The sequence below is a fragment of the Diadema antillarum genome, unplaced genomic scaffold (assembly GCF_040938485.1).
Source record: "Diadema antillarum isolate AM-2024a unplaced genomic scaffold, OU_Dant_1.0 seq00002158_RagTag, whole genome shotgun sequence".
NCBI lineage: Eukaryota > Metazoa > Echinodermata > Echinoidea > Diadematoida > Diadematidae > Diadema > Diadema antillarum.
In genome coordinates this window covers 312,552-329,579 of record NW_027272797.1, presented here as the reverse complement: position 1 = coordinate 329,579, position 17,028 = coordinate 312,552, and the positions used below count along the sequence as shown (strand labels likewise).

Below are 17,028 nucleotides of genomic sequence, written 5' to 3'. Positions count from 1 at the left end.
GATTGCCTTGCTCCAGTGTTTATTCCATGTCAAAACCATGAACAGATAATTATTACCGACATGTGAACATTCAGTTGACGCTTGCTGGACCAAAAAGTATTGCATAGTTATAAAAAAAAATGCGATTAACTGTTTAAGCTTATTAGGAGTATGTTTACTCTCTTGTTGTTTGGGCTTATCTTACGGATAGCAGGCCAAACTGCGGCAGACACAATTACTATCACGCCATCCCTACCCGTGGAAGATATCGTTTTTTTCTAAATGCAACAGAGAATTTCGCTCTAACCTTACCCGTCGTCATGGAGCGAGCTCCGACACCATGAAAGCCGCGCATCTTTTATTTTGATTTATATATATCTATAATGATCGACATTTTGCTTTTAGCGCATCACCATATCGCTTGTCCTTTTTCGAGTAAAGTCTGCAGCGCAGAAGAGGTGTGTTGTAAGCAGGAAAAAGGCTGTGTGTTGTAATTTTGATCTCCTTCATCGCTGTCCCATGAAACGTGCATGTGGAAGAATACAGAAATAGAAGTCGATGACTCGTAATTCGTGTATAAATCCTAGTGAGTGCATTCCTACCGTGAAAGCGCATTAACAAAGGGAGAACATTGCGAGACTACTACCAATACATCAACAAAACTTGGAAATCTAAGACAAGTGGACTTTATTCTTACTCCGTCACCTGTGTCGCTGAGCTGTAATCGAAGATAACAATGATGGTAGCCAGAACCGTGTGCTTCATTGTCTGGATATCGGTAAGTGACCCCACACAGCCTTGCAAAGATTTAAAAAAAAAAGATGCCACGCAGTATAATTTTCCTTAAGAAAAATATTTTCAGAACTCTTATCCAGCTTGAGTTGTTGCATACTGGATTGTACAAGCACTCTCTTTCCCCTTTTCTGACATTGCTTCTACACCGTACAAGCGTTACTGTAGAACAGTGGGTAAATCAACAGTGAAATTGCCAAGGAGACTGTATGGAAAGAAAACCCTCTCCGTAGAAAGGTGATGATACCCCACCAACAAAGCAGGATTTCGGCCGTTTTACAACATTGTTTCTAGTGTATCAGTTGGAATATGGGTGGAGTGAGTGAGAAAATAGAAAATTGCATATTTGTTTTGTAAGCCTCAGATAAAGAAGATATCCTACACTATAGAAGGACCCCAGATTAACAATGTTCTCTCACCAGTTTGACGTCAAATGTTCATAGTGTGAACGTCAACAAGGAAATGTATTCTATCGATATGAACGTGTACGTCAGTCCTGTCAAATGACAAATGCTCTATCAATTAATAGAATATCTCTTTCTGGAATGTGCTCTATTGTTTCTTAAGGCGTCGGTTTGATTTACAGATATATGTACACACACACATATATATATATATATATATATATATATATATATATATCAGGTAATTCTCAAATAATTCTCCTTAACAACGTCAGTTTGTATAATCGAATACCCGTTAAACTCTCAAGCATCAATGTATTGCTTGGTGGGTGCCACGAAAGCGGCAATTGTACTGCTCTGATCATAAATCAACAATAACAATTATGTAGTCAGAACACACATACATTCAATGTGCGGATGACATCACAGTATGACTGAATTTTTGTAGTTAAGACTTAGGATCTGTCATACATCCAAAATAACATTTTGTTTAAAAGGTGCAATTGTCGTTCGTATTATCTAATGATTAAATTCATGTGTTTTATGGTGATAGTGAATCTCTGTAACATCACATGTTGTTGAGGTTACAATTCCTCACCCTTTCGTCGAAATCAATCATATCCATGCCTTCTTCCTTTGGCAAATGAAACTGATTGTAGCAGGTAATGACCCAGAATCACCATGTATCATTATTTATAGTCAAACTCGAAATCTTCTACTTTGTAGTCAAAGCTCAATAAAGACAATGAAGTTGAAACTCAGGTAATCTATTGCCTTTATCATTACCAAAGATCAGTCAAACTAGTAAAATAAATGTTTTGTATCATTTTCCGACGAACAAGATCAAGTGATTTCTTGCTGTATTAATAAAACTATCAGCTCTATCATGAGCATAGTTTGCTATATTCGCTGATAATAATCAATCATTACAAACCGTGACTTGGCAATCTAAGTTTACATCCCAGTAACTTGCATTTTATGAACATAATATTAAACATTTCGCATCATGGCTTAGAGCTCTAATTTTTTTTTCTGCCCACATTTTGTGTGTATTTATGAAAAGAATCTTACCTATGACTGTTCAGAATGCAGTATTTGCAGGATGCTATAAAGGATAAAGTAGTATCAACAGAAAAAGTAAAGGGTTAAAATCAATAACAAATTCGATTTGGAAAGAGATCCAACTTTTACAATGTGACACTGTGTCACTGTAAATACGGCTTCGAGAGAGCAGAGAATAAGGAAAGAAAGAAAACAAGAAAGGGATGTGGTAGGAATGTACATACAGGGACAAAGTACATAATAATACATTATAAATGTCTTGTACATTTCAACCGTATTTAGAAGACGTTTGGATCTGATATAGAATGGCAGAAAAATGAGAGCCCATTGTTTCATGTTTTATTTCATTACCGTGTGAAAATAATGATGGTTTCATTTTTTTTTTTCACGCATAGTACTCTATGTTTAACCGAAGACGGTGTCCTTGCGGCTTAGCATTTTTCTTTTCTTCTTTTTTTCAGCGGGGAATGAATGTATCATTTATAATACATTCGTGCAAAATAGAAACAGAAAATGGAAACTTTGAGATAGACAATAAAAACTTCGAATTTTGTCGGACAGCTTAAGACGATTAATATACACTGTATATACTACTGAGTTGCATTCCCTACGGAAACTGTGTGTTGCTTTTTGAAATAATAATAGCAGCAACATAGCGACACTGTTTGTCAGTGTACTGATGACATTGCTCCTGAGCTGTTATATAGAATGTGTCACTGAGGCCAAAACATTCAGGGAATTTGATGTAATTACTTCACAATTCTCCTGTTGAATAAGAGTGGTAAGTATCATAGAATATAAGTATCTGGTTACCCACTACAATCTACCTTAAAAAGCCATCAATTATTTGCTAAGTTATTACAACTCGATATTGATGAAACGCGAAACACAAAGCTCATTCATTATTCGATTGCAAGTGGAGATCGGATTGTGAGGACGTCAATACATGTCAGTGAAAGTCTATTGAGGCGAAGAAATTATCAACTCATTTAATTGCGTTTAAGATAGCGACTGATATTACTCTTTCATCAAATATTCAAACTGCAATAACTGTCTTATGCATCAGTTTGATTTTAAAAAAAGGTTCCCCTACTCGGTTTCTTTTTATTCGTTCTATCTCTTCACTGGGATAGCACTACTAATCTGTAACAGTGAAGGTCAATGTGCGTCTTACATATAGGACACTCAAACAGGAACATGATTTCTCTCATCCAAACGGTTATCCTTTAGAGCCTAGAAATTGCCCGTTTTAAGAAGATTTGTAAATAAGGACCCTTTGACACTGTGATGAAAGTCATTCTGAAGTAAGATACAAGTGTTTGGGTTAAAAAGATCAGGAAGAAATAAAAGCAAAATAGATCAACAAAGAGTGGATACACAGTACAGCTGTACATTAAAGTATCAATCAAAATGAAAGATCGTAAAAAAATAATGATATGGATAAACCCCGAAAGAAGCGGATATTGGGACGGGGTACTTACGTGGTCAGGGGTAACAGGCGGAACAGCACACCATGTATACCATTGTTTGTTTGTTTCATCAATTCTAAGAACACAGTCACTAAAACAAAGGAACAATGGAAACTTTTTTTTTTCATATCCACGCTACTGAGCAAGAGTTTACCGAGGGACTGTACCTGTGATGACAGTGTTTACCAAAAACAATTCCGGGCGTTCTTCTGGCTCCTTTGTGTGGACTATTCCAAAGACAGGTTTCGAGGTTGTAACTCGATATAGAATATTTACTCTGTGACGTGATCCGTACACTGCCGATTATCATTAACAAGACGACTGGACGCCTCTGCCTCGGCCGTGCTCCGTGAGCCCGTGTTGATTTCGCTGATTTCCGCGCCCGTTCAGACGTCGTCAGGCTACCTTTCTCGCCGGGATTTCTCGGCAGCATTGACAGCAATACTCTATACGTTGACTCTTGTAAGAAAAGTAGTTCAAACATAGGGGAAAAGGCAAACGCAAGACTAATTGGCCTGAATTTACAATTCTGCTGATATTTATGATCTCAACGGTCATTTCATGAAACGTACGGGTATTCTTACGTTGAATTTGGTTTGACAAAGAGTAAAATCTACGTGGTTTGAATATTGCTTGTCAGTAAATGTGAGCAATGCGCTTGCTTCACAAAGTTACACTAGATGTTCGGTAATGGAATTTTGAGTCGCTTGATCTAGCGTGTTTATCGAACCTTTGTTGACAGAATATATATGATTTTTCTTTAAAGAAATTTTTATTCGCTAGTATTTCTTGAAAAAAGTAAAGGAACGATATCTAAAAGGAGAGTACGACGAGAGTCCATCACCCTTCGCACTCAGGAAGGTTTTCTACCAGCTTGAATTAATGCTTCTCCAAGTTACAAAACCCGGAAAATGATATTTACTTTTAAAGGAAGACAAATATCTTAGCAGCTACAATAACAGCAACAGATCTGTGAGAACGATAAACAAAATAGTTGAAGGATGAAGAATTTCCTCCTCTCACTATCGTGACATGAAAGGCAACGGAATAAACGAATTTTTCAATATCTACAGTTTTGTTTAAATTTCTTTTCGCCATAATTTTATGGAATTGGTTCAGAATAATGTCATCAGAACTCACGATGCGCTGAAAAATTTGACTTCCTTTAACGAAGAGATCGTCATGTTATTCCCAGTGGCTAAAACCAAACACAAAGTTATTAAGCTTCTCCTAGAGGATGAATAATCCTTACCAAAGCCACATGTTTATAGTATGACCGCAGAGATAATTACCATATAGAAATTCACTAGTAGCAATTAAAATCAAGAACATGTAAACCACACATAGTCAGGTTTTGCATGAGTTCATGAGCTCATGAATTGTACTGAATTGTCAATTATTTGATAATATTGTATTGCTTAAGTAATTTTCAAGATGATACTGTGTAACAGATTTTTGGCGGCAGAACAGATATCACGTAAATGTATGGTCGTGTGCGTGTGCGTGTGTACGATGTAGATTGTTATCAGTAGATGTGATATCATTGCTGAGAACAAAACAGAAGAGAAGAAGTATTCTTCCTCCCTCTCTTCTAAAGAGAAAAGTCAGCTCCATTCTCAGGTTTCATCTCTCTATTACACAGACATAGCCCCCTGAGTACGACTGATTTAAAGTGTAATCCTGATCGCACTCTGTTCGCCGGTTAAGTGAACCCATCCAATTGTTTTCATCAATCACCCAGGTGAAGGTTATTCTATCATCTTACTTATTCTCTTCCTTCCTCTTTGCGCTATATATTTCGTCTACATCGTTCCTCGCTGCTCCTAGCTGGGGTGGAAAAAGAAATCACATTTTGAAATGGGCCCTTCCATCGCGTGGTACATCTTCTCTTATCACCATGCCATACTCACCCATACGAGCTTTACCTCATTTCTTAAAACGCACAACACTGCACTAAATGTAGAAAATCCATTAACTGCAAATGTTATTATGAGAAGGGGGCGTTTATGGCTGGAAAGATGCTTGTACGCGGCGCTGGCGGAGTATAAACCTCCTCATTATAACTTAGCATTGACGTTGTCTCGTAGACGATGTGTTTTGGTTTCCTCGTCCGATATGTCATTTTTTTCTTCTTACGAGGCGCACATGCTACCGTAGGAATAAACGCATTTGATTTATCTTTTGGTAATCTTCTTTAGTCTACTTGGTTGTCATTTTCCACCTGTTTGTCAATGTCTTTATTGTATGTTTGCATACCTTCCTACTATAATGCTGTTAAGGTGAACGTTACAAACATGGTTACTGCTTAGGAAATATTCATTTTTCATCGATTGGTTCTGTTTTGTTTTGTTTTGTTTTTCATGTGAGGAGATGACTCGATAGCCCATGGGGTCCAGTTGGATGTGCAGACCACTTCACCGGGTTATAATACGCATCCTGCTCTTTGCGATGAATGAATGAAGCGGGATCCTTTACGTGCATGAGATGTGACTCTGTCACACTGGTCGTGACTTCCATTTTATGTCCTAGTCGAGGGACAGAGTGTTTTTGCCTCTTGCTAGAGGGGACGGTATGATTACACACAGCATTGCTCAGATAGACTCGCGAATCGAACATTTGGATTGGGAGGAAGACGCTCTACCTACTGAGCCAAATCACCGCAACTTGATGGCTAAGGTGTTTTTGGATTATTGTGTTGTCACAATTAATTAACCTAAAATAAGCTATAAATCAAGTTCATTATTAGCAAGGACATCATCAAGATACATGTATTGCCTCGATGCGATGTGTCTTCATCCTGTCAACCATAAAGCAAAGGCAACAAATTTTACATAGAAAATTGTTACCTTCTCATTTATTTGCGCATAAAACATTATATATAATAAATATATACATATCATATCATATATATATATATATATATATATATATATATATATACATATATACATATATATATATATCATAACTTGATGGTATTATCTACCTGTTCATGATGTGGCGATATATTTCCTACACTCGAGCAAACTCGAGGGAATCTTGGGAAAAACGCAAATAGGATTGAAGTCTCGCATGTTTATTGACACTTATAAACATGAGTGTGTAAAAATAATCGAGTGTAAAAACATGTTTATATTAACAAATTGTATAATCAAAGGGGAATATCGAGGCAGTCATTATTCCTACCAAAATTTAATTGATTGCAACTTTGTCGTCTGTGCGATAGCTACACATCACACTCTTTTTTTTACATGTCGACATGGTTATATGAACAGATTTCATCGATAACTTTTAATGAGTCACATTACTAACAGGCTTCTGAGGAAGCTTGTCCTTCCAACTCAGACCTGTGCGATAGGCGCATATCAAATGGCGCACAAACACACCAGCGCACAACAACACACCAGCTCAAACCAACACACTGGTGCAAACCAACACACCAGTGCAAACCAACACACCAGTGCACACCAACCAAACGCACCTTCGAGGACAAACGAGAATGTCGCCGCAGACTAAATAATTCAAAGCGATATCACCCACTACGTTCATTAGTAAAAGTAACCGGGCCCAGGGGAGTATTTTTTATTACATTGCAGGGGAGCACGTATCCGATTCACCCACTTCTATTTTTCAAGCTGACAACTTTTCAATTAAGCATGGTAATGACAATCGTGTGTTTATGACGAATCGCTACAAATATTTTGGTAAAATATGTATAAAACAATTTGTCTGCTTGTTTGGGTTGTTGTTGTTTGTATAAAGTATATGTGTATGTGTGTGTGTGTGTGTGTGTGTGTGTGTGCGAGTGTGTCTGTTTCTTTTTTTTTTTATAAATTGAAGATTAAGGCTTTAATGAGGATGCCGGCCGTTGAACACGGAATGACGAGATAATAATTATTCTAGGATTTCGCAATCATTCCTACTGACCGTTTCTCCTTCGAGGATCAGTTGAATCATGGAGCTTGTTGAATATCTATAAAGTTATTCATCTTCAGGTAGACATGGCAACACAGTTAGAGCAAGGGAAAAGTGATAGATATCAGTATTCATCATGAGTATCCCCATTGTATTAACATAGATATTCGGTCTTAATAGTATGCTCTTGATATGAGGTAAAGTGCGGGGATTACACTTTACGAGGATTTTCAAGTGCACATGTACTGAACCTCTCTAACCTCTGGTAACACAACTAGATCAGGGAAGAAAGATAGATATCGTTATCTATCATGATTACCGTTATTATCGTACCTCAGGAGAATCGACCTTAACAGAGTGCTTTTGATATCATACAGTGTGCAGGCACAACACTTTGCGAGGATCTTCAAGTGGACATGTGCTCAACCTTTTTAACTTCTGGTCTTATGTTTTAGAGTTGTGTGCGTGTGTGTGTGTGTGTGTGTGTGTGTGTGTGTGTGCGCGCGCGTATGTGTGTCCGTGCTTGCATGTGTGGATGTGTGTCTTGGTGCTTGTACATTTATTCTTGCACTTTACGTTCATTCTCATACAAATTATGGTGAATATTCCATCATACACGCATGCGCAGTAGAAAAATAATTGATCGACAAATTGACGAATCACAAAACATTTACAAGCCGGTTCGAGTTTTATCGGATGTAACAACGACACATTGCTCAAGAAGACACTGTAGAGAGTGTTACTAGCCTTTCACCTTGCTACATTAACATGAGCAATTTAATGCAGATGTCATGCAAGTATTGATAGGTGCGCATTATGGAACTGTACACGAACGCGTGTTATCCCCCCAATCGTGAATATGTATTGCCACTCTTTACTGACAATACATTTCATATTGAAATGCAGCCAGTTCTGGTCTACTATGTATTATAATTTATATACTCTGCTACTAGCCTGTTCATTATCTATTTACATGAGGAAAAATCGTAAATTTCATCAACGTTACATAATATGTTATCAACTCTCTCCAGCACATTAGAAGAAAACAATAGACAAAATCAGACATTTAGGCATCGTAAATTCTCTCGTTCGTTTTCCCCTTTTCAAACTTAAGCCTTGGTGATTGATGAGACTGATACTGCATATAATATGGCGCGAGATGCATCGTTAACTAATACTTGGTCCTCGCGATCCATTCCTATTCTCATTTAACGCACTCGCGCCAACACACACACCCACTCTCTCTCTCTCTCTCTCTCTCTCACACACACACACACACACACACACACACACACACACACGTAAAGAAAATGAAGCAAATTATATGTCAAACATTCTACAAGGTGTTGATTTTGTGACTTTCTTCGTGCCAGTCATGCCAGTGGGGTGAAAATTGAAATGATTCGCATTTTTCTCGAGACGCCTTGTCTTTCATAAGACGATCGCCAGAAGACGATTGCATTTCCTGAAGACCCAGTTCCTAGGAGCGAGCTGACAAGAAGCCATGGTGGTTTTTCATTGGGTAGCTATCATTATATCGCCTATACTGTCGCATTTTTCGGCGAAAAAGAAAAGACACAGAACAGAAAGAATACCTTGTTTCGGGTTTGCTCTATTAAGCAAAGGCCTTAATTCACATGTTTGCTCAATCGTACTTAGTTATCGACTGGCTAGAAATATTTTTTTTTTCTTCTCCAGTGTATCAAATCTAAGTGTTGTTACTTGGTTGCTTTAGGCGATCGTGTGCTTGCCTTGTTCTTAAAACGTTTAACTTGTTTGTCTTTTAACATGGAATTCCATAATCTTCGATTACGTCGATATTGAAATGAATTTTACTACATGAGTTCAAGTCAATTTAATATGGGACAGAAATTCACCCTTAAGTTCATTCCCGTTCCACGTTAAAGGAAATAGACAAATATGATGCACGGAACACTAGATGTTTTATCAAAATCATTTTACAAAATAGCGACAACACTGCGAAACCGCATAGTATAAAGATATGTTAAATTGGTGATGTCATTTTCTCATAATTCGCCAATCGACCTATCCACCAATCTGCACAAAGTAAGTTCCCTCCTTCAAAGGAAACAAAAGAGATAAACGTTTATTCTTTTAAACAATCAACTGACCTGCAGGTGATTTATATCAGTAACACTGTTTGACATTGTAGATATCTTATTCTTTCTCTTGCTTTCTGGACTAAGCTTTCCTTTTCTCTGTCTCTCTTTTCTGTCCTCTCATACTCTTTCTCTCTCCCCCCTATCTTTCTCCTTCTTTCTGTATATAACTCAGTCTCTCAGTCTCTAACCCTTTTATTTTTTATATCATTTTATAATCGCTTTCCCAGTGGCCATATTGGCTGCTGAGGAACGAAGAGAGATCATAATTGATTCCATCGACATTTCCTCCGTAATTTTCGCTCGGTCTATTTCGGTATATTGTCGATCCACAAAAGGCGACGTACTTTTTCGAATCAATGCGGCTCAAACCCAAGTAGCCTGCCCTTCTGTTGCACATAGCTATTAGCCCATCCTACGTAATCGATGAAAGCAAACTTCACAGGTGGCCAAGGAATTCAAGCCAGATGTGAGATTTTTTTTTTCACTTTTCAGTCGCAGGGTTGCAGTAAAACTTACTGAAGTTCTCATCCGCAATATGCCATTTCTGTGGTGTGTTGAAATTCTGGTTATGGTCGTTCACAAAGGAGTGCCTGAAAGGAACCATGCAATGCATACATTGCTGACTTGGGTTGCTTAGTAGTGCCAATATTTCCACTCTATGTCTTTTGTTTATCATATTTATGACATGAGAACATGTACGTTAGGCTCAGTTAAGGGAAAGGTACATTCCAATGTTCATTTTACTTGTATTAGTATTACAGCAGTGATTGGCAGTTCAGATGTCATCGACATAATCGTGGTTTGGAAGTTTTTCGTCGGCGTCTCGAAATAATCTGCAGAAAAATAGTGGAATCTTATTATAAGAATATATCGCATGCAATTGATTGACCAGGGTAGTATTAAACCAATTTATATATTCAACATGCATTTGCATTGCGTAGGTCCTTTGACAGCCACAAAGCTTGCCGGAGGCTTGACCTAAATAGCTTTTTCTCCAAAGGACATTTTCCTTTAAATGCAATATTATATTGCTCGAATGAAAGCCAGGAGAGGGAAATAAGAAATGTGTAAAGAAACTTCATTCTAGTTTTTTCTGAACTTGAGAATAAATTAAAAACATTGGCTGGAGGAAGTATTGTACTGTTCAAAGTGTCAAAATCTGTCTGCTTAGCTAGCATTCCTAGTCTTCACTTCGAGAATCGTAACAGGCTTACTAAAAAGCTATGCATTGGTACTGTTTGTACGTCCTTAATAGTAAATGTTGTGTTGGCGACGAGAGTCGCCGTGGGGTGTATCACTATGCACACTGAACGGAAGCAACACATATGGTGGAATTATTATTTCCAATTCGTTCCTAACAATATATACCGAATATACTCAAATTGTTATTTTTTCAGACTATGAACTGTGTCATCGGGTCGGTATCGGGTAGGTGACAAGGATGTACAACTGTAAATACGGAGACTTACGTTGACGTGTACTGTCGAGCAAATGCAAGATATTTAATGTGCACGATAGTGCAAAGCGTTTCCTTCAACCACACCGATGTAGTTGACGAATGATAACAGTGGTATACGTATAGCTTGCAAGCAGCTAACAGCCAATCAAACCATTATGGGAACAATGTGTCAGCGGTAATGACTGTTTTGCAATTGACCTTTTCTGTTAGCAAGTAATTAAAATCACACGCATCAATCAAGTATGAGTCATTATGGTAATGGTCATCAACATATTTGATCAGCCCCTTAATGATCTTGCAATCCATTAAGAGAATTTCCAATCTGTTGTGTGCGCAGCAACTTGTAGTCTACAGCTTTTAGACACTCGACAGGATGAAGCAGCTTTTTTAACTATTTGTGCGTTGTGGTGTTGGCCTAATGATTCGACAGTTTTACCGGACAAATGTTCAGTTTGTTACTTTTTTCTACATTTTTATGTCTCATTCACCATATTTCTGCATTTACTTGAGGTCATAATAGACTATGAATATTCTTGTACGTGGGGCTGTTCTAAAATGAACACAGTAAAATGACAAACGGAATTTATGATAAGGAAATTAGAACTGGCAAATAAAAGGTAACTTCCACAAATGATTCTTCAAATCGAATCATATAATTATCAGATTCTCAACAAAGTCACTATGTTTTAATCAAATAGAGATGTGCCATATGAAAAAGTCAACCAATAGTGTGAAACCTCTGCCACTTATCAATCTTCTTTGATAGATAACATCTGTTCATCTGGTACGTGAAAGAATTTTCGAAAATCGAGAGAAAACACATGCAAATATGCCAAGTAACAGAGTTTCATGTCCTGCCGAAAGTGAAGACAGTTTGAACGTCTGCAGGATATAGGCTAGCACACTTCCATCAGAAGCAAAATAAAGAAAGTGACATCAACCACAATTAGGTAAAACAAAATCACATGCACACCCACATGCTTATACAAGCCGTACAGATGTTAAACCGAATAATGACAGCCACCCGCCGCCAACAGCTATAAGCACAGATGATCTACAACTGTCAAATCAAGTCTTGTAGCAACCAACGTATAACCGTATAACCAACGGATAATTTCGTATAACTGTACTTCCCTCGTTTTCAGTCTCTTCCTGATACTATCCTGTGTTGTGCTAGAAAGGAAACCTGTGAAACAAGTGAGAAAAGATGTGATTAACAGCAGGCTTCACACTTTGCTTATGTGGCTTCCATGCTGACCTTCCTATTCGACCTCGGTACCCTCGTCACCCGGGAGAAAGCTCGCGGTCATGACCTCCATCTTGCTTTCAGTCCCTGGTGATAGCATGGAATCTCAGCTTTCTGAAACCTTTCACTTCTGTTGATCATAAAGTTCAGATAGAGCATAGACCTGAAGGTCTATGGATAGAGTTTAATGCGTCTATTCGCAATATAACAGTTTAGAAGAGAACAGTTAAACAATCTCGAGAGAGTGTTGTTTCTTTAAGACGCGTGAGTGGATTGTTTCTGAAATGGAAGAGTGTCACAATCTTTTTTTTCCTCTCTCTCTCTCTCTCTCTCCCTCGTTCTTCTTTTCACAATGCCATAAGTGACTACACGTAAAATTCACTGAGAATTTATATAGGTCTCCAAAGTCCCGGATATTCGTCGTGGCCTCTGTAGATCCACAAAAGCCTTGTTTTACATCATGAGAAATGTATATCATGAACAAAATTAATAATGCTTAGCTGCAAGTTAAAAAAAAATGTCAAAAACGTCAATGTCCCAGACATTCATTTATTTTAACGCAAAACCACAATTCAACGGGAATAGTTGTTGAATTGTTCTTTATCTGCATCGCCTTTGCTAGTATGGATCTCGGAAATCGGTGTTTGAAAAAGAATGAGGACATCATTTAACATCACGTTTATATCATACCATATCATATTTTAGGCTGACGTTTTGCTAGAACTCTCATTCCGTATATTTTGCCAAACATATGAGTGCAGCTCAGCCCAATGAGCTACAGTGATCGAGTGTCTCGTCCTGTGTTTGATTACAAGATACTATGATACATGATAATTGTGTAGCAGTTGTAGACAGAAGAAAAAATGGAATAAGAGGGACAGGAAGAACTAACGATGGGTGAGTAAATACAGATTTTGATTTAAAGGGTGACATACATATAGCAGCAAAACATCATACCCAACACAAAGGAAAGGCAGGGCATCACAAGCTTTCTTGGGACCGGACGAGACGACAGAAAAAGGATGGTCGGAGCATTGTTTATGAGCAGCTACCGTCGCCGGGCACCATTAAGTCAATTCCATCGCTTCTAAAGTGCATTATTTTGTCCACCAAAGCTTTAGCTCGACCTTTAGAAAGCGTCTCAGCGCACCAGCCTGCACAGAACTGAACGACTTCATCGCCAGTACCATGGATAAAGTAGTAGCCAACGTCGTTATCTATTCTCTGCTTCAAGATGAGTGAAGAAAGAGAGAAGAAGAGAGGGCGGGGAGGGGAGGCAAGCAATAACGGAACACATTTCACATTATGAATCCAAAACAGCCACGTTATTGTGCCTTTCTAAAACTTTAAGCAAATTAAATAGACCTGCCTAAAATGGCTTGGTCTAGTTTTGAATGATGTTTGTTACTGATTCTGAATCCCAGACTACACTGGCTTGGCAAATCGCGGGCTACGTGAGAGATTAGAGCCGTAAAGATGTGTATGTCTTGTAAATCTGTCTATTCGACATCATAACTGAGCTCATAATTACCGATAAACGAAGGTTGTTCGCAGTCGCATGATTGGCACGTCTCTCCGCTCGTAAATTGATATTTTTTTAAGACATGCCATAAAGGCATGGAATATTGATGCTTATGATTATAGCTAATAAAGGAGGAATGCAGTGAAAAATGGCACGTTTTTCTAGGGAGGGAAATGAAGGAATCATGGGATTTGACTCAATGATCCATTCCGCCTAACAAAATTCCGCTCCGCAACACATAATAATCTTTGTCACTATTTCATGCAGTATACTTCAAACCTGACTTTACAGGTATGTTGAAATTTCGTTATTGTTTTCCTCTTCTTCTTTTTTTTTGCAGCTAAATAGTTGGATTGTCCAGTACGAATAAATATTTGAATTCGGTTGGTCATTGCCCTCATTTTTTTTTTGCCTTTTTGTCTAAAATGAATACTCACACGGACCAGATTATAAACAAACAAACAAACAAAATCGGTAATGCCAAACACATTTGGCAGTTGGAGTATAGAAGGACCTGATACAATCATGAGCCATGGTTGATACTAAGTAGACCCTCTTCGAGAGAACATTGACACATTAAGTGTTACATCCCCGAATCCCGTTCCTTAATCATGCTGGATCAAATAATGATTACATAATAACCAAAATATGACCAAAAAGTATCTTTAGTGTCCATTGCCACAGTGTGGTGCAATTGTATGTTTCATTACAACTGCCAGGTAGTAGATAACATTAGTACGTCGTACCTATTAAGCAGTGGTAGAGTCATGATAGAGGCAGAGCGGACGGGGAAATGACTCGACAAAATAGGGTAGTAGCCTCATTGCTCACGAAGGCACATCCAATACAACGGAAAGTCGGGAAAAGTCCAGTGGGCAAAGATCTACGGACATAATAAGTAGCAACAACTGACTTGGCATTCATTCCTGCACATTCTGTGAAAGATGCAAAGCGCATGTCTTTTTTCGCTTCGAAAATAATTCATTGCTGTTGTTTCTTATCTCTTGTCGTTTTAGAGCTTGGCATTGATATACATGTAGTGATAACATTATGTGTGCACATACACATACATACACACGTAAAGAGAGGGCATTTCATAGATAAATTCCTTTCAGAAAAGAAAGTATTACATTTGTTTCATGTCACTTGCAATACAGTGACTGCTCTGTGTTTCCGTTAATTTTAAAAATAGGGGTCTCGCTCTGACCATTTAAATAACCATAAATTATTTAGTGCTATTGAACTAATTTACGTGGTGGAATGGTCACGATCAAGCCGAATAGTTTGTGAAAAATGGACACAGTAGTTAACAATTTCGTCTAATTTCCTTTTTAAAAAATGTTAAGAGTTCTGTAAATTAATATCCTACCCAAGAAACATGCGGAATAGGTAAAAATGGAAAAACACGTGTACGTCACGAGTTCGACACCCACGAATCATATAGCACACGAGGTATACAGCCCACACGTTATACAGCCCACGAGATATACAGCCCATGAGTCTATTCATTGTGTATAGGCAAACAAGACCCGCGAGTTCGACACAAAGCAAATAAGGCGTAAAGGCCCACGAGTTTGACACTAAGCAAACAAAGCCCACGATACCTACATATTAAGCCCCGTGGTTTAATGTCAAACTCGTGGGCTTCTTTTATTTTTCTAAATATTTCTCTTTTTTTTTTAATGATGCCGTATACGTTATAGCATGTCTTTTCCATTTTGCTTTGAAAATGAATCAAATGAATAAATGACAATGCACTGTTCTGAATGTCTCCATTTGTCTCACTTAAACTTTTCAGTTCATAAATCATTTCGAGCAAGCTGTTGTTGTTTTTTGTGTGTGATTATTTCTTTTGTTTTATGGATATCATTTTCTCTAAACGTTTCGTACCATAACAAGTACCATGCATGGTTGAATTTCCTAAAATTGAATGTGTACAATATTGGCAATAATATACTGTAGTTCGATTTTAAGTTCTCTGTTTCGTACGAATGCCCTTAGAAACGTCAGTAGCATGCCCTGTTAGAGGGCTATTTACTATTATTGTTGTTGTTATTATCATTATTTTAGTTGAAGGAATTGAATATAAATGAAAGATTAATCAGCTTAAAATAGAAAAAAAAAACACAGATTCTGTTTCCATTTCAGCTTTGGTCACTGAAAGGAATAATGTATTGATTAAAATGTTTATCCCTCTAGAATGCAAGACATAGCGTGCGTTTAGCTTTATTTACACGTACTCAGCATTATCTTCTGTTACCAACATGAACACCGCTTCTCCGAGTTTTAAGTTTAAAAGAACGTGAATTCAGAACCCTGTTTCAGTTACCATGGAAAACATAATGTAAACATACAGGTAGAGATAACAAAAGATCGGCAGATAATACCAAAACAACATCCAGAAATTCAGCGTACGTTTCACAGGTTAGTCAAATTGTTTGGAATTTACATGGGTAATCATTATTTTATGTGCCGGGGCGATCGGCATTGTGTAGTGTGGATCGCCTGTCTTTTCGGTCAATAGCTTTCAGCTGTGTGTATGAGATATTCCAAACTTGACGTCGCAGTAAGCTCAAAATAAGTCATAGCCTTATAACCAGCAGAAATAAGTCTACCTTTGATATATGAGTGTTATTGAGGTGCCAGGTCCTGTGGTTACAATGCTATATGGTGTATTACAAAACATACACCGGGATTTTGTTTTTTCTCTCAGGCAGTAATGTCAGCTTATTTGTGATATACAATGGCCTGGCTCCTTAATTACAATCAAGGTTGGCAACACAAACAACATTCGATTAATTACAAGCCAATATGTAGCCCTCTACCGTGTGTGTCGTGTCGGTGATCAACCAGGATATTCTACTGGCACGCTATATATAACGGCCTTGCGCGAGGATGGCGGCTGTAGAACTAATTAGCTGCACGCTAATTGAATGTGACTATGGTGTTAACGAGAAAAAGGCGCAAGGTTGGGTGAATAATTTTGACGCGAACGTTTCGTTTCACTTTTCTCTGGCTATAGATTATAATAATTGCAGCACCTTGAGTGTGAACTTT

At 37.9% G+C, this 17,028-nt stretch overlaps 1 protein-coding gene across 1 annotated transcript in view; it reads left to right on the top strand.

Moving 5' to 3' along the window:
- The first annotated feature begins 371 nt into the window (after positions 1–371).
- LOC139714097 (atrial natriuretic peptide receptor 1-like) overlaps positions 372–17,028 on the top strand; it is a 283,186-nt gene continuing 266,529 nt past the window's right edge. Inside the window, exon 1 of the mRNA XM_071625808.1 lies at positions 372–757. Within this exon, the coding sequence (XP_071481909.1) occupies positions 716–757 (42 nt within the window). The 5' untranslated portion in view covers positions 372–715. The remainder of the gene's footprint in view (positions 758–17,028) is intronic.